General features: G+C 29.7%; 3 protein-coding genes across 3 annotated transcripts; 1 reads left to right on the top strand and 2 right to left on the bottom strand.

Moving 5' to 3' along the window:
• Nucleotides 1–514: 514 nt before the first annotated feature.
• On the bottom strand, nucleotides 515–3,578 carry LOC113369840 (DNA replication licensing factor Mcm7-like). The gene is made up of 11 exons (XM_026610439.1): nucleotides 3,432–3,578; nucleotides 2,989–3,358; nucleotides 2,838–2,929; nucleotides 2,537–2,763; nucleotides 2,271–2,453; nucleotides 1,903–2,197; nucleotides 1,588–1,799; nucleotides 1,354–1,520; nucleotides 1,116–1,282; nucleotides 820–1,033; nucleotides 515–752 (listed from the first exon to the last, which is right to left on the bottom strand). The coding sequence occupies exons 1-11, from the start codon at nucleotides 3,460–3,462 to the stop codon at nucleotides 551–553; spliced, it is 2,160 nt and encodes a 719-aa protein (XP_026466224.1). The 5' UTR covers nucleotides 3,463–3,578; the 3' UTR covers nucleotides 515–550.
• A 227-nt stretch (nucleotides 3,579–3,805) lies between these two features.
• Nucleotides 3,806–6,927, top strand: LOC113369841 (exostosin-2-like). Its single transcript, XM_026610440.1, has 11 exons — nucleotides 3,806–4,350; nucleotides 4,542–4,754; nucleotides 4,816–4,971; nucleotides 5,036–5,183; nucleotides 5,274–5,384; nucleotides 5,460–5,591; nucleotides 5,657–5,840; nucleotides 5,902–6,061; nucleotides 6,183–6,333; nucleotides 6,411–6,539; nucleotides 6,706–6,927. Exons 1-11 carry the CDS (start codon nucleotides 3,827–3,829, stop codon nucleotides 6,925–6,927), a joined length of 2,130 nt encoding a protein of 709 aa, XP_026466225.1. The 5' UTR covers nucleotides 3,806–3,826.
• A 215-nt stretch (nucleotides 6,928–7,142) lies between these two features.
• Nucleotides 7,143–11,150, bottom strand: LOC113370315 (putative uncharacterized protein DDB_G0282133). Its single transcript, XM_026610985.1, has 4 exons — nucleotides 8,280–11,150; nucleotides 7,933–8,213; nucleotides 7,621–7,760; nucleotides 7,143–7,505 (listed from the first exon to the last, which is right to left on the bottom strand). The coding sequence occupies exons 1-4, from the start codon at nucleotides 11,078–11,080 to the stop codon at nucleotides 7,143–7,145; spliced, it is 3,585 nt and encodes a 1,194-aa protein (XP_026466770.1). The 5' UTR covers nucleotides 11,081–11,150.
• Between the last annotated feature and the right edge of the window lie 4,261 nt (nucleotides 11,151–15,411).

Genomic DNA, 15,411 nt, shown 5'->3' with positions numbered 1-15,411 from the left:
TAATCTATTATAGTTATAAAAAGGACTTTCTCTTGAAAACTTGCTTAATAAACTTCACGGTTTGTTGGGCGCACACACATATGCCGGATTGTATTTCTTTTAATTTTTGTAACTGTGTACACAAAAATTATGCGTCACATTCGCACTTTAATTAATTATTTTAAGTATAGTATATTAACTTAATAGTTTAATTGATTTAAAATCGTTTACTATAGTCATAACAATCATTCAATCAGAGTATATTGCACACAATAAGTATTTTTATGTTTATTTTTGTGCTTTTTTATTTAATTTGTTTAATTTTTAATTATATCATGTAACTCCTGGCTTTATTTCTTTGAGACAGTACTTATACATTGTCAAAATAATTAAAATTCAAAAGAGCTAACTTCAAAAACCTGAAAGATTGCTTAGAATTATAGATTTGTATAATTTATTACATAAAGTAAAAAAATAACATTTATTTTAAAAAACTGATCATACAAAACATTAACATGTCATTTTTAAATTGGCTAAAACAGTTAAAAATAAATTACAAACTAAGTTAAAATTAGATGAATGTGATTTTTGTCCTTGTTTGATTAACTTGCCATACATTCAACTCTTCATATTCTTCAATGCAAGCATCAACCTGATCAGGTTTAAAACCTTTAGAAGAACATCTCTCCATTACATCAGCAATCTTTATTGTTTTATTCGAGCCTGCTAATTCTCTTGCAAGAGCAAATATTTTATCTGATGTGTTGGGAACTCTGCAATACAAAACAAAAATAAACTTTCCATAAGGAACTAAAAGCATAAGATGTAATTAATTATTACCTAGACATGGATTGTTCAACATTTTGATTGAGAGAATCTTTGGACATTTCCAAGAGACGAATAGCTTCAGCAACATCTTCCTTTTCAACAATGTCTGCCAATCTAAGACGGGCCAAAGCTGTTGACAAACGCAAAATACCAAGCAAGTTTCTTGCAGATGTAAATGTCATATCACGAGAATTTCTTGCTACACGCCTCAGTTCCACATAGGCTCCTTGAATAAAAACAGTATGATTAAATTTTGTATGTTAAAATTTAATGATTGAAGCCATAATATGAATAGGAGCATTACATACCCACAATGTAATCAGTCAAATCATTTGGAATTACAGGTTCCTTTCTCTTGCACAAGGCAATGTACCTTCTCATTAAGTTCATGTTTAAGCTACGTACTCTTGTAGGAGGTTGTTTACTGTGTGTGTGCACATAAGTAATATGTTTTGCCAAACGCAAATCATTGTCTCTGAAAATTGATTATTGATAATTTAGTATGAATTACTAATATTTTTCTATATTGTTCACTAAGATATTAACCTGTCAGGTTTATCCTGAATAAGCCATAACAAATCAAATCTACTTAGCAAAGCTGCTGGGAGTTGTATATTTTGTTCAATAGTACGACGAGGATTGTACCTGCCATAAGCAGGATTAGCTGCAGCTAAGATTGAGACCCTAGCATTTAAACTTGTCATAATTCCAGCCTATAAAAGTAATGATTTCTAGTTATGTAAAATTGATATATTTTCAGTTTATATTGTGATAAAATACCTTAGCAATAGAAATGGTTTGCTGTTCCATAACTTCATGGATAGCAGTACGGTCGTTCTCAGCCATTTTATCAAATTCATCAATACAACAAACTCCTTGATCAGCTAGAACTAATGCACCACCTTCCAATGTCATTTCACCAGTAAGAGGATCTTTCATAATAGCTGCAGTTAAACCAACACCACTGCTACCACGACCAGTTGTGTATTGACCTAAACAATTGTATTTTAAGATCAAAGATAAGTATTTTACAAAGTAATTATCCATTGTGCAAAGATTAAACAAATCTATGTAAGGATGAATAATAATACATACTTCTTGGAGCCAATCTATCAATGTAGCTCAACAATTGAGATTTGGCTACACCAGGGTCACCCATCAAACATATATTAATATTGCCTCGAATTTTCATACCATCTGGCCTCTTATCAACCCCTCCAACCAATAATAAAAGCAAAGCCTTTTTAACATCCTCATGACCATAAATTTCTGGAGCCAAACTGCAAGCAAGGCGAGAATAAAAATCTTCCTCTGATAATTCAGCTAACTCCTCTTCAGTTAATTCTGGTGATTCTTCACCTTCTGGAGTACGATCAAAACATACGACTTTCTGAATGATGAAATTAGCATAAATTAAATTCTAGAATATATTTGGGATAAATGGGATTTGCATTAATTTTTACATGAGCTTCCAGGTATGTTTCACTTAACAATCCAACAGACATTTGCCTAAATCCAGTTCTTAGCAAGGGAAGAAATACACCAGTGATCATAACATGATCTCCAGGTTGAGCCATACGAGTTACCTCTCCTCTGCAGAAAACAGTTAAAGTTCGAGGTATGTGACCAACTGGCACTTGGTCACTCTGAAAGTCAAATTGAAATTTTATACATAATTATTTACGTTTTATCATATTAAACTATATGATAAGAAGAGAAATAAACATACATGCTCTTGTATTTTGAGCTCCTGAAATTTAATGAATTTAGAACCTCTAGTTTGCAAATAAAGACGCCCTCCAGCTTTATTAACACGACAGTCATCAGAAGGGCATTCAGTAGCAGGCATGAAAGTTAGGGAAGTAACTGGCTGATATGTTTCAGAACCACATTGATCGCATGTGTAAGTAGCAACAACCATCATTGGCTTCACCTCTGTGCAGCGCGTAACAATGCCTGCCAACAAATTATTGAATTTATACATCTAATTTGAAATATGTAGCACAAGGGAAATGATAAACAATATTTACCTCTTACAGTCACAAGCTTTCCTATGTTCTCAGCTTTAATTTCTCTGATTGGTACAGATTTGTTTGAGCTCAAATCCTTAAAATATATTTCACTAAAAAGAATAATAATGTTATCACAAGAACTTTAAATAAATAGGTAAAGCTCACTTACTATCGCCTCATCAATTCTGGAGGGTATTTATTACGTGGGTCCCGCTGATCATGAGGCTGTCTTGTTCTAGATTCCATCAACAAGCGATGCTCAATATATACATCCAAACTATCTTTAGCAACAACTTCCTTTTCTTTAAAACTAGGCAATAACTCAAACACAACATCAGAAAATAAATTAATATATCTCCTGGTGTTAGCAATAATTGCTTCAGCCAAGGATTCTTTAAAGTCCATAACATCATCAAGCTCTATGAACAATCCAACTTGTTCTCTATGTGCAATTTTTGTTAATTGTGAAGAATACACGAAAATCTTTTTTCCATCATTATCAGTCTTACAAAACTCAGTCAAAAAAGTTTTGATAGATTCTATAAAAATAATAAGAAATAAGTTTACAAAAACATGAATAAAACCAATAAAGAATTAGGTGTAAAGTATTACCTCGATCAGTTCCATAATCGCGTCCGCCCATTGTATTACTTATTAAAAATTTAAAATAAGTACTTAATTGTATTAACTGTACAACAAACACAGTAAATGTAAAAACAAGCCTTTGAAGCTTTGATGAAAATGCATTCAACAACGGTCCTAGACAATATGTAATGACAACGGTTGTGGAGAAAATTGTCAGTTTTTGGCGCCAATAATAAAATGTGAAGTTAGCTACATTACTTCCTAGTTCAATATTTACAGGTGGCGTTACTTGAGCTATTTGTGACAACTAGATTGTCAAATTTGACAGACAATCATGGATAACATGGAGTAAAATAATTAATTTACATTATAAAATAAGTTAATATGTAACTCATCACAAAAATAGCATTTAATAAATTACAATGGCCCACCTAAACAAGAGTTTGAAACCAATAAATTACTCCAACACGTCATTCAGACACTTTTTTCTTGTATTATTTTTTGTATTGGTTTTTGCCCTGAGTATTGCTTTATTAGTTTTATTTCCATATAGTGGAAAAAGACATGAAATCTATAAGGATATAAGTTTGGAAGATGTCATCAACGTTCCAGAACAAATAATTCATGATCAAGCTCCCTCAGCGAATCCTCGCAATCCAAAATGCAGCCACTGGGATTGTTTTAATGTGTATCGCTGTGGCAATAAAGGGCACAATCAAATATCTATTTATATTTATCCAATTAAAAAATATCTTGATGCTGATGATATACCTGCCACTGGTATCATGTCCAAAGAATTTTATTTTATTTTAAAAACTATAAAAGATAGCAAATATTACACATCAAATCCTGATGAGGCTTGCATATTTGTTCCAAGTATTGATACTTTAAACCAAAACAGATTTCGGCCCAAAATAACATCTCAAGCTTTGAATATTTTATCACAGTAAGTTACTTGCCTAAAACTTGCATATTTAAATTTATCTGTAACTGTGCATATCACATATCCACAATACAGAAAATTTAAGATGTTAAATCTCAGATAATACACATATGAAGGATTAAATGTTTTAATTGTCTATTGTTAAAATATATTTTACATGATTCCAAAACTCTATTAAATTAATTATGTTTTAGCTGGAACGATGGTGAAAACCATTTAATATTCAACATGGTTCCAGGATCTAGTCCTGAGTATAACACAGTATTAGACTTACCAATTGGTAAAGCCTTAGTTGCAGGTGCAGGTTTTGATACTTGGGCATACAGATCTGGCTTTGATATATCTCTGCCAGTGTACAGCATATTAGCTGCAGAATATATTGATAACTATGATAAAAATATTGAACGGTAAAATATGATTTATGATCCACTGATAAAATTTAGTTTGATTGCCATAATTTGTTCACAGAAAACACTTATTAATTTCATCTCAACTTCATCTTGGTTCTTCCTTAATGTTAGATCTTGGAACAATAGCATCTGAACACAATGATTTTCTACTATTGCAGCCTTGCAATAATCATCACAACCACACAGTTCGATGTGATTTACAGGGAATTAACATGTAAGTAGAACCATATCATTAAAAAGTTTATGTTAAAGAATATGCAATATTTGGCTTTTAAAAGGTTGGATTATCCTAAAGTACTTCAAAGTGGAGTATTTTGCTTGGTTCATAGAGCAGCAAGATTAGCTCAACAAGTTCTACTGGAAGCAATGGCTGCTGGATGTATTCCAGTTGTTGTTGCTGATGGTCTTATCATGCCATTTCAGCAGGTAGAATAATGAAATAATAAATTTAGTTAATTATAAGAAAAGTAAATTCATTATAGTAACTAATGCCTTGATAACATTTTTAAAATTAAGGTGATAGACTGGAAAAGAGCAGCAATATTTATACAAGAAGAAAATATTTTAAGTGTTATAGAAGTTTTAAAAGCTATTTCAGATGAGGCCATTATAGAGAAACGCGAACAGGTTAAATTAAACAACATTTTTATAAGCAACAAATGCATCAATATTTGTTACCTTGTTATTCATTTTTGGTTACAGGTATTATGGTTATACAAAAAATATTTCTCATCTATTGAAGCAATGACCAACACTGTGTTGGACATTATTAATGATAGAGTATTTCCCCAATTTGCTAAAAATTATCGCCAATGGAATTTGCCACCCAACCCGGTTTGTGCAGTTAATTTAATCATTTTTTTTATCCAACTTGTTATGTTATTTAAAATTTGTTATAGAAAGCAGCATACACACCTCTCTTTTTACCCATCACTGCCCCAAAGTCTCAGGGTTTTACTGCAGTTGTTTTAACTTATGATCGCATTGAGTCATTATTTGCCTTGCTTGAGAGATTGGTATTGACACCATCACTACAAAAAGTATTGGTGATTTGGAATAATCAGAAAAAATCACCTCCACCATGTGAGAATGGATATATGAAATTGTTATCAAAGAAATGTTAATATACTAATCTTAATTTTAGTATCAGCTTGGCCTAAAATAAACAAACCATTTAAAGTAATCCAGACCAAAGCAAATAAGCTTTCTAATAGATTTTATCCCTATAATGAGATAGAAACTGAAGCTATTTTAACAATTGATGATGATATAATAATGTTGACTGCTGATGAATTAGAATTTGGGTAATGTAATTTAAAATAATAACTTTATAATTTTCTATATACCAAAATTATATTTATAATTAAAATTAGCACAGTTTTCCTAATTGTGCAGTTGTATTAAACTTTTAAATTTTCTGGTCAGATTTGAGGTATGGCGTGAATTTCCTGATAGAATAGTTGGATACCCCAGTCGCATGCACGTATGGGATAATGTGACTAATCATTGGAAATATGAATCTGAATGGACAAATGAAGTATCAATGGTTTTAACTGGAGCAGCTTTTCATCATAAAGTATGGGTTTTTGAATAAAAATTAATTTATTTTTCAAATAATTTATTTAAACTTGTATTTGTATTATATATAATTAGTATTGGAGCTATATGTATACAACTGCTATGCCTGGAAATATTAAGGAATGGGTTGATGATCATATGAATTGTGAAGATATAGCAATGAATTTTCTGGTCGCTAATATCACAAATAAGGCTCCTATAAAGGTAAACCTTGCTTAAAAAAAAACTAAATAAATTTTAACTTACTCAAGGTAAACTAAAAATATTTTATTACCTTTGTAACAAATTTTGGGATTTTAATATTCAATATTCATGATTTCTTAATTTTTTCAAATCAGATTTTAAATTAAATGTTCAATTAACATTTTAGGTGGCTCCTAGAAAGAAATTCAAGTGCCCAGAGTGCACGAATACTGAAATGCTTTCTGCAGATCTGAATCATATGATTGAAAGATCAAATTGTATTCATAGATTTAGTGAATTGTACGGAACAATGCCTCTAAAAGCTGTCGAATTTCGTGCTGATCCAGTATTATACAAAGATCCATTCCCAGAGAAACTCAAACGATTCAATCAAATTGGAAGTTTATAAAATAATTTATATAATTCATATATATCACACATTGTGTGCATATGAAAGATAAACAAATTTATATCATAAGTTACAAGAATATTAAAATATTACTATGATTAAGATATCTTTTGTTATAAATAAAAATTAAATAATATTATAAATTGACTGCCATATTATATAATAAATATGATAAAATATATTAAAATTGATTGATTTATTCTAATAATTTTTTACTACGAGTACTTTTCTAATGTAAATAAATGGTATAAGGTCTCACTCATTGCTGGTCCAATTTTTCTATTTAATGGTCCACATTGTATATTTGTGAGCAAATCTTTATTTATAGTACTCGAAGATGCATTAAAAGCTTCATAGAGATCCTGTGGTGTTGGATGTTTTGCAACTATAGCTAATGCTTTATCCATAGAAATTCCCTTGATTCGCATTAAGTGTTTAACAAACATATTTTGTACAGTATATTTTCTTGTCTTTTTTGATGAATTTTGAAATTCAGTAAAATCCATCAAAGCTATTATAGAGTCATTAAAATCAAACTTCTTTAAGTTTTCTTTAGGACAGCTAACAAGAGTTTTATTCTGTAAATAATAAAATTAAATAAATTTGTCAAAGAAAATTAATTTATATTGTATTTGTGCTATTTATCATGCTTTTCTTAAAAATGGCTCATCAATTAATAAATTTTATACTTACAGATATATTTTCCATTAACATGCGAGTTAATACTGCTAAATACATCATAGAATCTCGATGTGTGTTAGTAAATTTTAATATAAAATCATCTTGAATAGAAGTATTGCATGCTGCTTGAAATAAAGATGCAATTGGAAGACCTGTATGAATAAATTAAATCAAAATAATTAAGTGATGCTAATATAAACTCAAAAATATAAGTAGTTCACTTATTAATAGAAAATGATTTAGAAAAAATAGTGAAAAGTGAAACTGATTATCAAATGCAATAGCTAAGAGAATTATTATGACAAGATACAATGTAGAGTCAACCTGTATGCTCATTACGCCCATAGCTTTCTATTAAATACAATAGATTTTGAATTCCACATTGTTTCAATCGAAATTTTTGTTCTTTAAATCTTCCATCTCTAATACTGCTCCCAAAATCATCCATTCTTTTTCTTTCAACTATATATGGAAGCAATAATTCTCTCTTTGAATCGTCTCGGCAAATCCATGCAAAATCTCCAACATTTAAGCGGCGTATTTCATATTGAACTTTTATTTCTGTCAGTACTTGTATCGTTTCATCATAAGCTCTTTTTGCCATCCTTAAAAAAATATGAAATATTAATATTGCTTAAACCATCATATTTCTTATATTGTGTAATGTTTACCCTGATGTTTCTTGCGTGTCAACTAATAAAATAATTTCAAAGGAATTTGGTGGAAAAATTACTGCTTCAATTTCTGTTGTTTTAGAAGCATTTCTCTTATTCTTTTGTGATAATTTTTCCTTTTGACTAGTAGAAACTTGCTGACCAATATTATCTTCAAAATCACCTTCTTGATTTGTCTCAACATACTTTTTCAATAACTCTTCTGCTACTGCAATTCCGTCTTCTGTTATACTAAATTTTGCAGGCCTGCCTGTTTTTTGTACTAAACTTTTTGTGATTAATGTTGACATTGAAGACCATGCAGTATATCGTATCGATTTATCAGAAGGAACAAAAACTTTATCACAATAAGGCTGAGCTTTAGTTTGTAATTCATCTTTGCTCACAGAAAACTTATTTCCATGGTGTAACTTTATTAAAGCAATTAACAGAGCGTATGGGCCTGAACGATAAGCAGGTGAATATAATTTACTAGTTTTTGAATTACCCCTTTTTTGTGCTTCAGGTTTTTTGTTATTATCAATTGCATCAAGTATAGAATTGATATTATTACTAAGCTTGTTTTGATTCCCTTTTTCTTCATAAATATTATTATCATTATTAATTATTTGATTAGAGTTTGTATTACAAATAAAATCAACTTCACTAGGTTCAGGAGATGTGTCTATGTGCATTATACCATCTGTTTCCCAATATTTGGATAACACATCTCTCGATTTAGATTGTATATTGGAATATGATTTTGTACCAGCACTTTTTGTATTTGCTGATGTATCTTCATATTCTGTCACCTTAGCACCTAACATGTCATTAGCATTTTTAATAACTTTAGATTGTTTTCTATCATTTAAATTATAAGAAGTTAATTGATCATCTGATATATCGTCAGAAGGAGGAGAAGGATCAATGATACATACTTCATCATGATCCATGATTTTAGATATCTTTGAAGCAGCTCTTGTATTGGGAGATTTTCTTTTCATATTACACACCTTAGAACCAATTTTATATTTATTCAAAATATCATTAGAATTAGGAAAATTTTCGATACTATAAGCATCATCATTGTTTGAAAACTTTGGAGAAGTTTCAGGTAGTCGTGGACATTCTGAGTTTGAAGAATCATCAATATCAAATACATTATCAATATCAATTTGCTTAGAAAAAATAGTTTTGCCATTGAATCTTTTACTTGGTTCTTTATAATGCTCCAAAAAATCATTACTTTTATCATTGTTAATATATTTATTACCAACTTTTGCATTTGTTAGAGCAATATCTTCAGAAGTATATAATTTTATTTTCCTAGAATTATGAGCAGGTGAAATGTTCGCAGTATTAAATTTATCCAACTCATCATCAGATTCAGAAACAACATCTATGTTATGCACTCTGTTCTTTTCCAAATTTTCCAATAATTCATCTTTGTCTGCACTCATTTCAGTCAATTTTTTTCCACCAGAACTTTTTTGAGAATTATCACATTGTGAGTTATTTTTTTTATTTTTACCTAGATCATCAATATTTAGATTAGAGCAAACAGAACTATTTCCATTGAATTTAATAGGCTTCTTATGTGAACGAGAGTAAATATCATCAGAATCAGAAGAGGTATCAATATTATAAACTTTATGATTACCCAAATCATCTGAAGATAATTCATGCAATTTAGGGTTCTCCTTGAAAGAACCGTTTTGAGAAATTTGTGATGCATTCAATTTTTTGTTACTATTATCAATACGCACATCAAGTTGTTCAGATATTTTTGCAAATTTTGCTTTAGTTCCTTGTGATAAACCAGGGGATGAATTTAAATTATAATTATCATCAGAATCAGAAGATATAGCAATTTCATGCACTTCATCATTTTCTTCAGGAATAATATTTTTATCTACCAGTTTTTTTTCTTGTGAAATATTTTTTTGAGATATTTTTGATGGCGAGTCAATTCTTTTTATATATCCTCCTGAATCACCATCTGATATTTCAGAGTCAGAAGAAGTACTTATTCGATGGAATTTATGCTCTATACTTAATTTTTTCTTTTTATCATATTCTTTGATAGTGTTCAAAGCTTTTCTAGGCGAAATTAGACTTAAAGGATTATCAATATTTTTATTACCTACATCAGTAGATAAAGTAGGAGAACTTTTAGTACCTTCAGGTTTTTTATTTGTTTTATTGCTATTAACTGTACCTTTTGCATTTTTAGGAGCTAGTAAATCATCCAAGTTTTTATATTTGTTTAATAAATCGTGTACATTTTTAGGAGAAGATATGTTATCACGTATTTCATAATTCTTTAATGTATCTATATTTCTATTCTGAGTGCTAGTGTGTGGTATATTATTTGAGCTCAGAAGATTTTGTATTTTATCATCTGATATATCGTGACATATTTCAGCCTCATATACTTTATCATTTTCAACATAATTAAAACTAATATTTTTGTTGCTTGCAAATTTGGTTTTCTTAGACAAATCTTTATTAAGACTAAAAGAGTTGTTGGAGTTAAGGCTACTAGGTAAATTATTGGTTCTTTTATATTCTTCAAGCTTATCATCTAGCATAGAACATAAAGTTTTACCAAAACCTCTTAAAATTATGCAATCTCTTCCTGATTCTAATGGTAGAGGAAATTTTTTCAAGGAGTCTAAAGCCTCTGCAAGAATGAATTTGCTTTTACTATTTTTTTTCTCCGCTTCATTTTTCAATTCTTCAACCCATTTGGTAAATAATGGATTTGGTTCTTTTAACCTATAATAAATTCTACGATATATTACCGAAGGTTCTTCCATAATGATTTAAAACTTTAGCATTAAAAATTTGGGATATAAATAAATTAAAATATATACAATAACAATATCACCGGTTAATCATTGCATACTTAGACTAAAACTATATTAAAATTCACTTTAAAATTATTTACATTGCACTTGTTTTTATTTTGTAAACTGACATAACCAAGATCACAGAAATGACAGTTCATAATGATGACAGTGACATCTATAACCGCTAAATTTGAAATTGCAGATTTTTGCATAAACAAATGTTTTACATTTGATAAAACTATAAAGGTTTATGCATTTAAAAAAATATTTATCCATTTAATATTTAAACTTATGCACATTCCTACTTTGTAATAATAATTTGATCTACCCCTTCTCTAAACTACAATCAGTTACTTATTTAATTTAGCATAAAATTTTGTTATATTAAACTCCTATATGCATATTTCATTGCCCTACAAATTTTACACTAAAAATTTGATACATTTTAGTGCAATAACATTCCAGATTTTCAGTATTTCTAATTCTACACCATTCATCAATTTATTCTCTTAGGCATACATCAATTTTATAATATTTTATAAAACTGTTATAAATACCAAAATTCCCTTTAAATGCATATCTAATTACTCTGCTGCATACTACAAATTTCACACAACAACTTCATTAGGGATTTAAAAAAATTGAGCTATCCTTTCACTAAATTGCTCTAGGGCAACCAATTTTATAATTTTATTTAAAACTTTATTATACCTAAACATATTTATTTACTTAAAAACATTTTCCAAATAATAAAATATATATATTTTATTATGTTTCAGTTCGTTTTTGTATCTAGTTCATTTCTTAATCCACTCTCATACGATTGTTATTTTAATGCATTCGAAAGCTTTTATTTTCTAAAATAATGATCTATTTAAATTTTTGTTTAATATTGTACCTAGATCAATACCTATTAGACAACATTAGAATATGATATCTTGATATTAATACAAACAATATTTGTTTAGATTGTTATATTTGATATAAAATAATATTACTTAATCGATTTAATATATGGTTAATATAAAAAATAATTAATCAATACATCAAATAAATTGTTAGAAATCATTAACATAAACAAATTAAATTTGCATGATTTTATAAATATATATACAAGTCCATTCATTTCATCTGTGATGCCTTATGTAATGTTAAAACTAAAAAATTATCTTAATTAGTAAACAGTCAACAGTAGTTACTAGTGATGTGCCGACTCGAAAATTTCCTGATTCGAGTGATTCGAATCAGAAAAAAACCTGATTCGAATCATGATTCGAATCAATTCGAATCAAGTTCATATATGAACAATTATAATTTAAGAGAAGAAATAATATCATTTTAATAATTTTATAAGTGAAATGATTAATTTAGTAAGCAATTAATTCCAAAAAGTGCAGAGATGAATACATTTATATTATATATATAATAATAAACTAGCTACAAATATAACTAATCTTTCAAGTGAATTTACAGTAAAATATAACCAAACACTTCTCTATCACTAAAGCATATAAAACAATATTCTTAATCTTACGTTGAACGAATGCATGTGTATATTATTGATTGTTTAGATCTAATCTAAACAGGGGGCTGAATCTAACGTCTTACGTATGACTTAAAATTCAATCCACTACTGTAAAGATTGATATTATTTCATTTGTGTGAATTTGCCATTACTTGCATAATTAAAATATAATAATTTTGTATGTGTATAAAACTCGTTGTGTAGTTTATTTTGATAATAATTAAAATCTAAATCGCGTATTTATTATCTAAATGAGTTTTTGATATTTCATGAACAAATTTGCTCTCAGAGCTTGGTCAAAAATAAACAAACACTCAAGACCCATACGCACTGCATCTCCATAAGTCGATACGCTAAAACACGGCCACATGTTTCGAACTCAAGCCGGAATGATTCAGTTTGAGTCATATGAACTCGGATAAATTCATATCGACTTGAAGTCGGGATGAGTCGGTTTGAGTCATAGGAACTCGAATCAATTCATAACGACTTGAAGTCGGGATAAGTCGGTTTGAGTCATAGGAACTCGAATCAATTCATAACGACTTGAAGTCGGGATAAGTCGGTTTGAGTCATAGGAACTCGAATCAATTCATAACGACTTGAAGTCGGGATAAGTCGGTTTGAGTCATAGGAACTCGGATGAATTCATATCGACTTGAATGCGGTTAAAGTCATATAAATTGGAGTCGGGTGATACATTTAAGCGTATTAAAGGCGGGTGACTCGCATGATTTAATTCAAGATTTATTTTTTATATTTATTATTATTATTTTTTATATTTATTATTATTATTTTTTATATTTATTATTATTATTTTTTATATTTATTATTATTATTATTTATATTATTATAATATTGAATTAAATTAAAACATTTTTTATATTTATGAAAATTTGTGTTCACACATGTTTTATCACAGTAAATATTTCGCGGCTTGATACGAGTTGATTCGAATCAAGTAAAATCTGATTCGAATCAAGTCGTTAAAGGCTTGATTCGAATGATTCGAATCACTTGATTCGACTTGGCACATCACTAGTAGTTACATTAAGTCAACATTTAGTATTACATTAAGCACTTAATACAATTTTTAAAAATATAGCTCAAGAAAAATACTCTTAATCTCTGACAATATACAGTTGCAGTAAACAAAATCTTGATATTTTCACTTGTTATAATAAAGATTGCTCTATCATTATTTTAGAGAAACCGGGGGCGGCGGCGTGTGGGTGAAATCATCCAGAATTATGTCTAAAATAGCCCCTTCATCAACTGGAAAAGGAAAATAATCAACTTTTTCAGGAACATTAAATTTCAAAAAAATATTAAATCAATTATTACCATACAAGACGGGATACACAGTACCCCTGACGTTATTAACGGGTATTTCGAGATCCTTTCCATTTAAATAAAAGTTAAGTGCTATGTGATCATAAGACACTCCTAAGGTGTCTCCTTCAGTGGGAGTTCTACTGGCTACGTCGGACGAAATAAGGTCTCCAGGGTCCTTTGACCCCAATAAGGGACCTGAAGAGAGTGGATCAGGATTGGCCGAGTCCGTTGGTAGACTGAGAAAATGGAAACAAAATTATAAATACAGAATAAAAACATTTTTCATATTATAGCATAGATTCTGGGACCCTAAGAAGCATAAATTATCTATAGAAGCAAAAAACTTGAATGGTGAAGTCTTAACTAGCTGTAAATGATTTACTAAAACCGTATGATACGGTTTCTCGCTTTAGAAGGCAGTTTTGGGCCGTTTTCTAAAAAAAATCCGAAATAAAGTGTCCGGGGTTCTTTGACCCCAATAAGGGACCTGAAGAGAGTAGATCAGGATTGGCCGTCCGTTGGTAGACTGAGAAAATGAAAACAAAATTATAAATACTGAATGAAAGCCTTTTCCAATTACGTAGCATAGATTTAGGGGCCCATAACGTGCATAAAGAAAGGTTAATGAAAAAATCTAAATTTTCTATAGAGGCAAAAACTTGAATAGTGAAGTCCTAATTAGCTATCAATGATTTACCAAATTCGCACCACATGGTTTCTCGCTGAAAACGCGCTTCTGGAGCGGTCCTTAAAAAATCGTCTTAACGGGGTTCTACAGTATATCTATTTCTCAATTGCTTCCGTGGCTATTGTTTGTTGGATTCCCATGAACTCTTATTAACAAAATGAATTTATAATCAGATATATTCCGCGGTTGTGACCTTAACAAGAGCGATTTGTACTCATGACATGCGCTGCGTCGATATTCTTGCGAAGTCACTTTCATTGAACTTTCCCCGGCATGAACTTTCTTCGGCAGTTAACACACGATTGCTGACATTTGAGATTATTATCCTAACATTTATACGCAAGAATTATCAGAAATATTAATTCGAATAAAATAACGTATTTTGTGGTAAGATAATCGTTACATTTTTCAGCAATTCTTGGGGTTCTAACTTCCAGAAAGAGAAGTTTCTAACTTCCAGAATTTTGCCTTTACGACTAATTTAATGTTTTCTCGAACTTCCAGTGTAGTATGCCTGTGAGATCAAAATTTGAAACAAAATTTGGTTTTAATTAAAAAATTAATATTTTTCAAAAAAGCCATTCGGTGAAACTCCCTAAAAAGGAGCGTTGATCAGTTCTGCGAACCCATCGGCCGAGTTAATTCTTTAGCAGAAAATTGCAAAATTCCCATTCAAGGTTTTTGCTAAAAAATCCTGAACTTATTTTGAAAACTTGAAAACTGTCAGAAAAAAATCAGGAAGAAATCGTT

This window comes from Ctenocephalides felis, unplaced genomic scaffold, assembly GCF_003426905.1.
Source record: "Ctenocephalides felis isolate EL2017-DRISC unplaced genomic scaffold, ASM342690v1 CF-g0.4_SCAFFOLD_01492, whole genome shotgun sequence".
NCBI lineage: Eukaryota > Metazoa > Arthropoda > Insecta > Siphonaptera > Pulicidae > Ctenocephalides > Ctenocephalides felis.
Note: the sequence above shows the minus strand (reverse complement) of the source record. Positions and strands in the feature narration are given on the sequence as shown.

What these genes read in the sequence shown, in the direction of transcription:
- LOC113369840 (XM_026610439.1), bottom strand. Translation starts at nt 3,462, where the DNA reads ATGGGCGGACGCGATTATGGAACTGATCGAG. An exon ending in TTTGACTGATTACATTGTGG is followed by an intron (nt 1,034 to 1,115) that starts GTATGTAATGCT and finishes TTTTTATTCAAG; the next exon opens with GAGCCTATGTGGAACTGAGG. An exon ending in GTTGAACAATCCATGTCTAG is followed by an intron (nt 753 to 819) that starts GTAATAATTAAT and finishes TTTGTATTGCAG; the next exon opens with AGTTCCCAACACATCAGATA.
- LOC113369841 (XM_026610440.1), top strand. Translation starts at nt 3,827, where the DNA reads ATGGCCCACCTAAACAAGAGTTTGAAACCAATAAATTACTCCAACACG. An exon ending in GCTTTGAATATTTTATCACA is followed by an intron (nt 4,351 to 4,541) that starts GTAAGTTACTTG and finishes ATTATGTTTTAG; the next exon opens with CTGGAACGATGGTGAAAACC. An exon ending in GAAAAAATCACCTCCACCAT is followed by an intron (nt 5,841 to 5,901) that starts GTGAGAATGGAT and finishes TCTTAATTTTAG; the next exon opens with TATCAGCTTGGCCTAAAATA.
- LOC113370315 (XM_026610985.1), bottom strand. Translation starts at nt 11,080, where the DNA reads ATGGAAGAACCTTCGGTAATATATCGTAGAATTTATTATAGGTTAAAA. An exon ending in GACACGCAAGAAACATCAGG is followed by an intron (nt 8,214 to 8,279) that starts GTAAACATTACA and finishes TATTTTTTTAAG; the next exon opens with GATGGCAAAAAGAGCTTATG. An exon ending in TGTTAATGGAAAATATATCT is followed by an intron (nt 7,506 to 7,620) that starts GTAAGTATAAAA and finishes TATTATTTACAG; the next exon opens with AATAAAACTCTTGTTAGCTG.